The sequence below is a fragment of the Myxine glutinosa genome, chromosome 7, assembly GCF_964187855.1.
Source record: "Myxine glutinosa chromosome 7, kmMyxGlut1.1, whole genome shotgun sequence".
NCBI classification, from domain to species: domain Eukaryota; kingdom Metazoa; phylum Chordata; class Myxini; order Myxiniformes; family Myxinidae; genus Myxine; species Myxine glutinosa.
In genome coordinates this window covers 160,373,770-160,385,839 of record NC_136267.1, presented here as the reverse complement: position 1 = coordinate 160,385,839, position 12,070 = coordinate 160,373,770, and the positions used below count along the sequence as shown (strand labels likewise).

The window sequence follows — 12,070 nt, the reverse complement described above, 5'->3', positions numbered from 1 at the left end:
TTTAAAAGTTTTTAGGGTAATTAGAGGCAGAAATAGAACAAAATATGTATTTTACAGTGGCCATTTTGAAAATCCAAAATGGCCGCCATACAGGTATCTCTCCAAATGTAAACATTGATTTTTAGTTTCCTTATGCTATAACCTTTCCAAAAATGTATAGGTTTGCTAATCTACCATGATTTTGAACGAAATATAATTTATTGACATAGTGAACCTGACTATATTGAATTATTGAAAAAAACGGTTCTTGAATGTAGTAAGTAAAGAAAACACAAACTTGAATTCAAATCAATTTCAATAACGTAATACAACAGTTTATTATCTTAAAATGAATGCCACATGACACGTGTATCAAAGTGACACAAAAGGAAGGAAAAACGTCACCACAAACATTTGCGGAAATAGTGCTCCTATGAAGACCTGCAAGTCGAGCCAATGTCGATATTAACACAAGAGTCCGTGCATGTCAGCACAAAAACACATTGTGGTTTTACGCTTCCATGTGCAGCCACCAATGTTATCTCATGAGTTTACAATGCTGAAAAAACAAAGTATGTGCTTTAAAAATCGTTTGTTACAGTCGTGGCAAAAATTTCAACTGCTCACAGGAAACAATGAACACTATATTTGATTATAAAGTCAAAGAAAAAACAATAAGCAAGGCGTGCACATGCAGATCCGTCAGGGACGTGACAAATTGTTTAAATATTTACTTGGTCAATGTGGGAAAACGGTAATGTGAGCTCGACATCGAGTGAACTGAAAATGCATTCGTATTGTAAAAAAAGATAAATAATCTTCCTCAGTATCGTACTACACTTGCGATTGATGTTTGGAGTTCCTCATACGTGACGTGAGCGCTTTTCATTGAATGCAGACAATGCTCCTTTGCGCTTTCGCACTGAAAGTCCCCCGTTTTCAGCATGTGCGTTTGGTTGATAAGGCAGGGCTTCAGGAAGGAAGTACTGCTGCTCCGACGGAGCAGACTCCTGTAAGTCACACAATAAAAGGAAGCAAAAACATGTACAGTATAATTAACTACCACACAAAATCAGTGAAAAATTAATCAAGCTACGTGAGTGTTCAATAAATACCGTGCCACGGCATACAAGGCAGACATTGCAGGGGGGATGAAAAAAATGGAGGAAAGAGGTTTTATATCTTGCCATGATGAGGAAATCGGCAATAAACTCCGGCCGCAAACAGAGCACCCCGTGGCTGGAAGCTTCCTGTAGGATTAACTGCCCATCGCTTTCCTTCAGCTGAAGCACATCAGCAAAGAGGTGAGTTGCCTCAACATACGTCTGCGCCAAACAGGCAGTGAACACCTGCACACTCACAAAATTGCACGAGTGATCAGTCCGGCGGATATACCTGTATCCGCTTCTCTGGCTCTGTTCAGATTCTACAATATTCCTAAACAAATAGTCATGTACACAAAACGTTGTTTTATCTTAATCTTTGGATATAATATACGGTATATCAAATAGTGTCCTTCTCGATGTGTGTCACTGCCCTGCTCAAAATTCTGAAGAAAAAAAAAAAGATTGAATGAATATGAATGAATGATCGTTTTAAGGCCATTTTCCCAGCTAGAGCGGGGGTTAGCCTTGCGGGCCCCATGACAATCGTGGTTCCCTGTTTGAGGCAATGTTTTTATGGCCGGACGCCCTTCCTGACGCCAACCCTTGGTCACGCTCTTACGATGCGCAGGGATACGGTGTACCTATTCTAACTGGGGTACACACCGGGATCATTCATCCCAGCAAGCTGGTACTCAATTTGCCGACCTCGGAAGGATGACAGGCTGAGTCAACCCCCCTGGCGTTAAATCAGCGATCGACCGGGATTCGAATCCTGGGATCCCAAGCCGGCACCCTAACCGCTAAGCCAACACCAGGCTAAAAAAAAATAACATTGTAGTCTCAAAAATAAGATTTTAAACTTGTGCATGCAGCACCTTTGCACCACCAGACTGCAGCAGCCTTTTAAACCCAGCTTCCTTTTCTTGCTGAATGCACAGGATCACCTTCCAGCCGCTGAACGCTCCCACCTGGAGAACACAAATGACTAAGGTTTATGTTACTCAGATAAAAAGCTCAGATTACAGCAATTATTTGATCCTCACATTGCCTACTCAAACATAATAGTGAGAGCCTGGCCTGAAAGCAACTAAGATTACTCAGAAATAGGGCAACTTTCACTTTTTCAATGCCCAAAACCCTATATTTTAAAATACTTTATGTGAAACGATCTAGATTCACGCAATTGAACAGAAAAAAAAAAAACTTCGAAACGTTTTACAATGCCAATTTGTTTTGCCATTATAAACAAAAGGAAGTCTTTCATTTCTGCCAAGTTACCGTATACCTATTGCTATGCTCATGGGGCAGGGCCTTAACACCGTGAGTTTTCATGTAGTTCACAGGATTTTTACCCAGCATGCAAAGCGCAAAGCAGGGTCAAGCAATTGGTTCACTCTATACTGTATGTCATACAGATGTCAGTCTATGATCGAGGAACAACTTCATTTAAATTGAATTTTATATTTTGAATACGAATCAGAACATGAATCGGAACACGAACGTGCAGTTTAACAGTACTTTGGCTATGAATTGGCAAATTGTACGGAATCTCGTCATGAGTGCGCATGAGCAGAGAGGTGCAAGGTAATTTTTTTAGTCTGCCTGCCAATATCGCAACAATATGATCATACAATCACTTTACATTATGTTTGTTTGAGCTATTTATGGCGAGTTGTGTGATGACACGCAACATTGAGTGAGATAGGAGTGAAAAGTACTTTTAAATGGTGGGTGATAGTGCTATCATGGTGAAACATGCATACTTTTAAGGCAGGCTCCCTTTGTCTCAGGAACTGCAGCTTTATTCGCCAGCGCTGGGCAGCCACAGCCAAACGCCGCTGCTGGGGATTCACATTGCTAAGTGCATCGAGGATGCTACGACTGCCCCATTCGTAGTCTTCTTCCTACCAGTGGGAGTTTAGGTGAAGTAGTATCCATACGTTCATAAACAAGTCATTTCAGAATTCCAACAACACAGTTAAATATAGGGTCAGAACCTGGAAGGCTACCTTCGTTCCACAGAATTTGTTTGCACAACAACCTTTTTAAGCACATCTGCATTACAACCTGCTCCCTTTACCAGACAACCCAGTTGCTTATCTATAAAGGTGGCTGGTCTTAAAAAAAAATTATATATGGTTTCCATAGCAAATAGCAATATATAAGGCCATATATGCTGACCAGTTGGAGACATCACAGGTTAACACGTTTCAAACTAGAACGGCACTTGCTAGAGAGCAAACCTCCACCAGGCTGAAAAGTTTATGTTTTGTATCCCACTGAGAGGCAGGATCTGAACTGAGTGGCGTGCTGATGAGGAGGGGAGTGTCGTTGAAGCTGAAGGGAAAGGTGTATGCTGCATGTGTGAGAAGTGTTATGATTTATGGGAGCGACACATGGGTAATGAACGTAGAGCAGCAACGAAGGCTGGAAAGGGTGGAAATGCGAATGGTTCGATGGATGTGCAGAGTATCGTTGAGAGAGAGGAAGACAAATGATGTATTGCGAAAGATGATGGGAATAGAGCCTGTGATGGATGCTGTGAAGAGGAACAGGTTGAGATGGTTTGGTCATGTGTTGAGGAAGGATGAAAGTGACTGGTTGAGAAGAGTGATGGAAATGAATGCAGAAGGAAGTAGAGGACGAGGAAGACCGATAAAGACTTGGCTAAAGGTGGTGGAAGAAGAAATGCAGGCAAAGGAGTTAACAAGGAGAGATGCAGAAAATAGGGCAAAATGGAGAAGATTGTCATGGGGCCCGCAAGGCTAACCCCCGCTCCTGCAGGGAAAATGGCCTTATAATGCCTGTTGTTGTGTTTGTTGTTGATAGGCAGGATCTGGATTCGGTCCTGAACCAAAATCTAATCACGCGTTCGTGTCGCCTAACGAACTCATCCCCCAAGTTTAGTCATAACTCATCCACAACTTTGAGATATGGTGCTATACATCGCTTTTTGCCCCATCTCTCTCTTTATGGGGAAGAATCACTTAAAAATTATCGGATCCAGATCCGGATTTTCACCAAAATTTAATCAATTCCTCCTCTTCACATATACACAACCTCTCCACCACCAAATTTCGGCCGAATCTGCCCAAAACTTTTTGAGATACCCTGTTCACAGACAAACAAACAAACACACAGGCAGGGGTGAAAACATAGCCTCCATCTACCTTTTGTGGTGGAAATAATGAGAAATGTAAAAATCTGATATTATTTACACCAAAGAAACACAGTGTTATTGCAGAGAAGAATATTCAAGCATAAGATGAGAAAGAAACGGTTTCATCGAAAAGCATGTTTAAATTTGAAATTTTATATTTCGATATGTGTAAACTTATGAAGCAATGAAGGGTAGAAAAGCGGGAGGGCCGACGGGAGTTGTGGGAGATATGTTGAAGGCAGCAGGAAGTTGGGGTGTGAAGAGAATGACAGAGATCTGTAATCTGGTGGTGAAAGAAGGCCGCATTCCAGTGGATTGGGAACTGAGTACCCTCGTCCCTCTATACAAGGGGAAAGGTGACCCTCTGGAGTGTGGCTCGTACCGAGCGATAAAGTTATTGGAGCATGGAATGAAGGTATTGGAAAGGGTGTTGGAGAGGAGGATAAGGAAGAAAGTGAAGATCGACGAAATGCAGTTTGGATTTATGCCAGGAAGAGGAACGACAGACGCGCTTTTCATTGTGAGGCAGTTGCAGGAGAAGTACATGGAGAAGAGGAAGAAGTTGTTTCTTGGGTTTGTTGATCTGGAGAAAGCATTCGATCGGGTTCCACGCAAAGTATTGACATGGGCATTGAGGAAGTTAGGAGTGGAGGAATGGTTGATCAGAGTAGTGATGGCGATGTACAAAAGAGCGCGCACAGCTGTAAGGACGAAGGACGGGAACAGTGGTGAGTTTGAGGTGAAGGTGGGAGTGCATCAGGGGTCGGTACTAAGTCCACTACTATTTGTAGCTGTGATGGAGGTGCTGGCTCAGAACGTAAAGGAGGGTTTACCGTGGGAGTTGTTGTATGCAGATGATCTGGTGTTGATTGCGGAAAGTATGGATGGACTGAAGGAAAAGATGAACACGTGGAAGGAATGTATGGAGACAAAAGGTCTGAAGGTGAATATCGGAAAGGCGAAGGTGATGGCAAGTGGTAAAGCATGTGGCGAGGTGGAAAGAACTGGGAAGTGGCCCTGTGCTGTGTGTAGGAAGGGTGTCGGAGTGAACTCCATTCAGTGTACAATGTGCGCTGAGTGGGTTCATCAAAAATGTAGTGGTCTGAGAGGGTCATTAACCAGTGTGGCAGCTACATTCAAATGTAAGGTGTGCACAGAGGGAGCTGCAGATGGAGGAAATGTTGAGTTGGATCTTGGAGACGGCATGAAGCTGGAAGGTGTGAAAACATTTTGCTACCTCGGAGACATGCTGAATGGAGAAGGTGGATCAGACTCGGCAACGGTTGCTCGAGTGAGATGTGCATGGAAGAAGTTTCGGGAATTGAGTGGCGTGCTGATGATGAGGGGAGTGTCGTTGAAGCTGAAGGGAAAGGTGTATGCTGCATGTGTGAGAAGTGTTATGATTTATGGGAGCGAGACATGGGTAATGAACGTAGAGCAGCAACGAAGGTTGGAAAGGGTGGAAATGCGAATGGTTCGACGGATGTGCGGAGTATCGTTGAGAGAGAGGAAGACAAATGATGAATTGCGAAAGATGATGGGAATAGAGCCTGTGATTGATGCTGTGAAGAGGAACAGGTTGAGATGGTTTGGTCATGTGTTGAGGAAGGATGAAAGTGACTGGTTGAGAAGAGTGATGGAAATGAATGTAGAAGGAAGTAGAAGACGGGGAAGACCGAGAAAGACTTGGCTAAAGATGGTGGAAGAAGAAATGCGGGCAAGGGGATTAACAAGGAGAGATGCAGAAAATAGGGCAAAATGGAGAAGATTGTCATGGGGACCGCAAGGCTAACCCCCGCTCTAGCAGGGAAAATGGCCTTTAAAATGCATGTTGTTGTTGTTGTTGATATGTGTAAACTTCAAAATCAAAGGACGCTAATTATTTATCACAGTGGAACTGACTGTACAACGTCAGTGTCGAACATTAACAATGGTAAATTTTACATGCAGTCCTTTTGTGAGGCTGGAAGTGTATTCTTAAACATCATTTGCGAAGCAAGAAACAGAAATGAACCAAGAGTTGCTGCAAGGCACAATAGACAGATTCACTCTTGGATCTGCTCAGCCAATCAATGAGCTCCGTTAAACTTGTATTTTCTCAAGTATGAAAACCATGACTGAAATCAAGAAAAAGAAGGTGGTTTTTCACCCCAGTTTATCTGTCAGCATTTCAAAACGTTGTGGATGAGTTATGGCAAAACTTTGTAGATAAGTTGGGTAGGTGACAAGAACAAGCCATTATATATTGATGAAGGTCCGGATGCAGATCCGGCCTATCATTGGGATACAAAACGTAAACTGTTCAGCCGAGTAGAGGTACGCGCTTTACCGAGAGCTGTCGTAGTTTATGTTTGTATTGAGCAAGAAGTCGGGTAGTAAGTGCAACACCGATATTGCACAGTGCTTTTACCAGAGAGTTGTACTTGGTACTTAAAGTTCACCATCCATAATTTTGACGAGGATACATGAACAAACCACGAGGCAACATGACAATCATGCAATGATGTGCTGACTAACATTCAAACCTTACTACAAATCCGCTTGCCCTTTCCACCCAAAAAAGATTCAGGGGAAGCAAATAAACTACTGTAGTGTAAATGGCCTCAAACTCTTTTGCTTTTTTCCAAAACCACGTCCAGCTAAATTGACTGGATCACCATAATCATATTTGTACAGTCGTGGCCAAAAATATTGGCACCCTTGCACTTTTTACAAATAACTCACAATTTTCTCGAAAAATAAGTTTAAATTTACAAAAGTATTTGGTCTCCACAATTCTTTATTTCACTATTAATATTACAGAACCTTTATTTTTGATTCAGAACTTAATATATCCTTTTAAATCAGAAAATAAAAATAAATGGCATTGACAAAATTATTGACACCCGAGACTTAATATTTGGTAGCACGGCCTTTGAACAAAATAATTGCAGTCAAGCACTTCCTATAGCCATGAATGAGCTTCCTCCACCTCTCTACCTGCAGTTTGGCCCACTCTTCTTGTGCAAACTGCTCCAGTTCTCCCAGATTTGAAGGGTGACTTCTCCCAACTGCTGTTTTCAGATCTCCCTACAGGTGTTCAATGAGATTTAGATTTGGACTCGTTGCTGGCTACTTCAGAACAGTCCAGCGTTTTGTCTTGAACCATTCCTGGTGCTTTTTGAAGTGTGTTTGGGGTCATTGTCCTGCTGAAAGACCCATGACCTTCGATGGAGACCCAGCTTTCTGACACTCGGTTGAACATTGCGCTCCAAAATGCCTTGGTAATCTCCTGATTTCATGATACCATGCACACATTCAAGGCTCCCAGTGCCAGAGGCAGCACAGCAATCCCAAACCATCACTGAACATCCTCCATGTTTGACTGTAGGGAAGGTGTTCTTTTCTTTGAAGGCTTCATTTTGTTTTCTGTAAACATAGAGATGATGTGCTTTCCCAAAAAGCTCTAATTTGGTCTCATCTGTCCACAGGACATTTTCCCAGAAGGATTTTGGCTTGTTCAGGTGTGTTTTGGAAAATTCCAGCCATGCTTTCTCATGTCTCTCTCTCAGCTTTGGGGTCCTCCGTAGATCCCCCTTTCATTGAGTTGGCGACTGATGGTGCGAGTTGAAACTGTCGCACCTTGTGTCTGAGGGTCAGCTTGAATCTGTTTGGCAGTTGATCGAGGTGTTTTCTCGACCATTGGAACAATCCTTTTCTGCAATCTTCGATCAAATTTTCTCTTGAAGGGAGGTTGGCTACAGTACCATGGGCCTTAAACTTCCTGATAACATACAGTGGACACAGGAACATCAAGGTCTCTGGAGATGGACTTGCAGCCTTGAGATTGTCCATGCTTGGCGACAATCTTGTGTCTGACTAACTCAGAAAATTCTCTGGTTTTCTTTATATTCTCCAGGCTCATTGCGGTGCACACAGTGACACAAAACAGCAGAATGACTCCTTTTCTCGATTCGAACTGGTTGATTGAGTGATTTTTATATTGCAGGCACCTGCACCTCATCACAGGTGAGTTCAATTCCAAAGTAAACGAGAATCAACCTGCTTGAAATCGAATTATTTCTAAAAACTTCTAAAAGGTGCCAATAATATTGTCTGGGCCATTTTAGGATTTCTGTGTGGAATAAGCAAAGTTTTCATAATTTTTTCAGCTCTTTTTGTTTTGTTCCACTGCAAACCAAAGAAATACATTTGTGGACACCAAAATATTTTTTAATTTCAACAATTTTCTGGAAGAAATGGTGCATTATTTGAAAAAAGTGCAAGGGTGCCAATATTTTTGGCCACGACTGTATGTTCAAAGGAAAGTATTGCATTCATGTTGTGGAAATTTATATAAATGCATCCTGGGTTGAGGGCCCTAAGCAAGCTGCCAGCAACCTGTAACCATGTGTTGTTGCTTTTTGCCAAAATAATATTGCAGAACCCAGCAATTTTGGCTATTGGTGTGGGTAAGTAGCAATGGAGGAGGTCTCATTTCGGTTTTTTAAATGGAATATGCGAAAGCTCTGTGGTGATGTAGGAATCGAAGTGAGGTTCTTAACTTGCATCCTTTTGCTCATTGTTACAAATCACACATCATATTTGTGCACTGGTATAACAGGTAACAAGTGCCAGGACATGTTACTGTAATGGTACACTTTCGATTTATGTCAATCAGTAGATGTCAAATGCAAACTTGCTGATTTAGGCCAACATGTGGAGAGAGCTCCAATTATACTGGCGAGTTATGCTTGTCTTCATAATTTAAGGAAAGCTTGTTGCAGCTGGATGGCATCGACAGAGTCCAGGGTAAGATTGTGAAAGATACAGTGCACAGGGAAGGCTCAGGTATTGACGGTCTCTGGTCAGGTGGGGTTAACCGGTTAAACCTTGATATTTCTGGAATGAAATCGTAACTCCAAATCTTATAATGTTGTGACAGACACTCCCCTCTACCTCTCCAAAAAACGAAATTGCATCTCTTTTCTGTTGGGTGTAACTTGTCAAGCTCCCTCCACACCCCGCCCCAAAGCAATGTCAATTGAAATTGATTATCTTTCATAGGCAACATAAATCTTTTGGTTTTTTTAAACAAGGAAAAAATGCTTCATGGTGTGTGAAATGGAATGCAAAAGCAACAACAAAATGGGCAAGGCAGAATGAGGAAGGAAGGGTGGGGTAGGGTTGCACTCTCTCTTCGGCATGCTTCGCATGACTACAACACAACACACAACATGCATTTTAAGGCCATTTTCCCTGCTGGAGCGGGAAGCCTTGCCTTGCGGTCCCCATGACAATCTTCTCCATTTTGCCCTATTTTCTGCATCTCTCCTTGTTAACCCCCTTGCCCGCATTTCTTCTTCCACCATCTTTAGCCAAGTCTTTCTCGGTCTTTCCCGCCCTCTACTTCCTTCTACATTCATTTCCATCACTCTTCTCAACCAGTCACTTTTATCCTTCCTCAACACATGACTAAACCATCTCAACCTGTTCCTCTTCACAGCATCAATCACAGGCTCTATTCCCATCATCTTTCGCAATTGATCATTTGTCTTCCTCTCTCTCAACGATACTCCGCACATCCACCGAACCATTCGCATTTCCACTCTTCCCAGCCTTCGTTGCTGTTCTATGTTCATTACCCATGTCTCGCTCCCATAAATCATAACACTTTCCACACATGCAGCATACACCTTTCCCTTCAGCTTCAACGACACTCCCCTCCTCATCAGCACGCCACTCAGTTCCCGAAACTTCTTCCATGCACATCTCACTCTTGCAACCGTTGCCGAGTCTGATCCACCTTCTCCATTCAGCATGTCTCTGAGGTAGCAAAATGTTTTCACACCTTCCAGCTTCACGCCGTCTCTAAGATCCAACTCAACATTTCCTCCATCTGCAGCTCCCTCTATGCACACCTTACATTTGAATGTCGCTGCCACACTGGTTAATGACCCTCTCAGACCACTACATTTTTGATGAACCCACTCAGCGCACATTGTACATTGAATGGAGTTCACTCCGACACCCTTCCTGCACACAGCACACGGCCACTTGCCAGTTCTTTCCACCTCACCACATGCTTTACCACTTGCCATTACCTTCGTCTTTCCTATATTCACCTTCAGACCTTTTGTCTCCATACATTCCTTCCACTTGTTCATCTTTTACTTCAGTCCATCCATACTTTCCGCAATCAACACCAGATCATCTGCATATAACAACTCCCACGGTAAACCCTCCTTTACGTTCTGAGCCAGCACCTCCATCACAGCTACAAATAGTAGTGGACTTAGTACCGACCCATGATGCACTCCCACCTTCACCTCAAACTCACCACTGTTCCCGTCCTTCGTCCTTACAGCTGTGCGTGCTCTTTTGTACATTGCCATCACTACTCTGATCAACCATTCCTCCACTCCTAACTTCCTCAATGCCCATGTCAATATTTCACGTGGAACCCTATCGAATGCTTTCTCCAGATCAACAAACCCAAAAAACAACTTCTTCCTCTTCTCCATGTACTTCTCCTGCAACTGCCTCACAATAAAGAGCGTGTCTGTCGTTCCTCTTCCTGGCATAAATCCAAACTGCATTTTGTCGATCTTCACCTTCTTCCTTATCCTCCTCTCCAACACCCTTTCCAATACCTTCATTCCATGCTCCAATAACTTTATCGCTCGGTGCGAGCCACACTCCAGAGGGTCACCTTTCCCCTTGTATAGAGGGACGAGGGTACTCAGTTCCCAATCCACTGGAACGCGGCCTTCTTTCACCACCAGATTACAGATCTCTGTCATTCTCTTCACACCCCCAACTTCCTGCTGCCTTCAAAATATCTCCCCCAACTCCCGTCGGCCCTCCCGCTTTTCTACTCTTCATTGCTTTTATCGCTTCCTCAACTTCCTTCTCAGTTATCTTCTCTGCCGGTCCTAAAACTGGGTTACTCTTTATGTTGCCATCCCATTCATTCTCTGTATTCAACAGCATTTCCATATATCTTTTCCATCTTCCTTTAATTCCATCTGGGTCCACAACGATTTGTCCCACTTCATCCTTCAAGCAACTCACCCCCATCACATCACACCTCTCTTTCGCTATCTGCTTTGCAATCCTGAATACCGCTCTCTAACCCTCTTTCCGAATCCTTAGCTTTCTCCGAACATTTTCCTACATGCCTCCTGTGCCTTTGCTACCTCTTTCTTTGCAGCCTTCTTGGCTGCCTTATAACTTTCATGCTCTGCTTTTTCTGCTCCCGTACCCTTCGCCTTCTGCCACTCCATGAACTTCTTCCTCTTCTCGTCAATCCTCTTTCAAACTTCCTCATCCCACCACCATGTTTCTGAGTGCCTCGGTGGTCCTTTTGTCCATCCACATACCTCACCAACGGCTCCCAACAGACTATCTTTCATTGACATCCAACCACGTTCAAGCTCAACCACATCATCCTCTACCCTACTCAGCCTCTCTTTTAATGCCTCCCTTACTGTCACCTCTTTCAACCTCCACACCTTCATTCTCGGTTGGTACTTCACCCGCCGAGCTCTCCTCGCACCTTTCACCCTTATGTCGCAGACAACCAAATGGTGCTGTGAAACAGCCTCCTTCCCCGGGATCACCTTTGTGTCCCGGAGGTGCCCCCCTATCTCGCCTACACACCATCAGGTAGTCAAAGGTTGTCGTCGACCCACCGGACGTGTATGTAACAAGCTTATTATCCTCTTTCTGGAACTGAGTATTACAAATCAACAAATCAGCTCCATCAGCAAACTCCAAAACCCTTTCACCTTCTCCATTTCTCACACCATATCCGTAACCCTCATGAACTCCCTCAAAACCGTCC

General features: G+C 43.4%; 1 protein-coding gene across 2 annotated transcripts in view; it reads right to left on the bottom strand.

Annotated features, from left to right (window-relative positions):
* Positions 1–288: 288 nt before the first annotated feature.
* Positions 289–12,070, bottom strand: part of TOPBP1 (DNA topoisomerase II binding protein 1) — a 204,258-nt gene continuing 192,476 nt past the window's right edge. For both annotated transcript variants that reach the window (XR_013624186.1, XM_078782464.1), the window contains exons 25-28: positions 2,849–2,989; positions 1,961–2,053; positions 1,167–1,328; positions 289–989 (exon numbers count right to left, since the gene is read on the bottom strand). Coding sequence is in view for 1 of the 2 variants with exons in the window: in XM_078782464.1 (XP_078638590.1) it covers positions 843–989; positions 1,167–1,328; positions 1,961–2,053; positions 2,849–2,989 (543 nt within the window). In the remaining variant the exon portion in view is untranslated. The remainder of the gene's footprint in view (positions 990–1,166; positions 1,329–1,960; positions 2,054–2,848; positions 2,990–12,070) is intronic.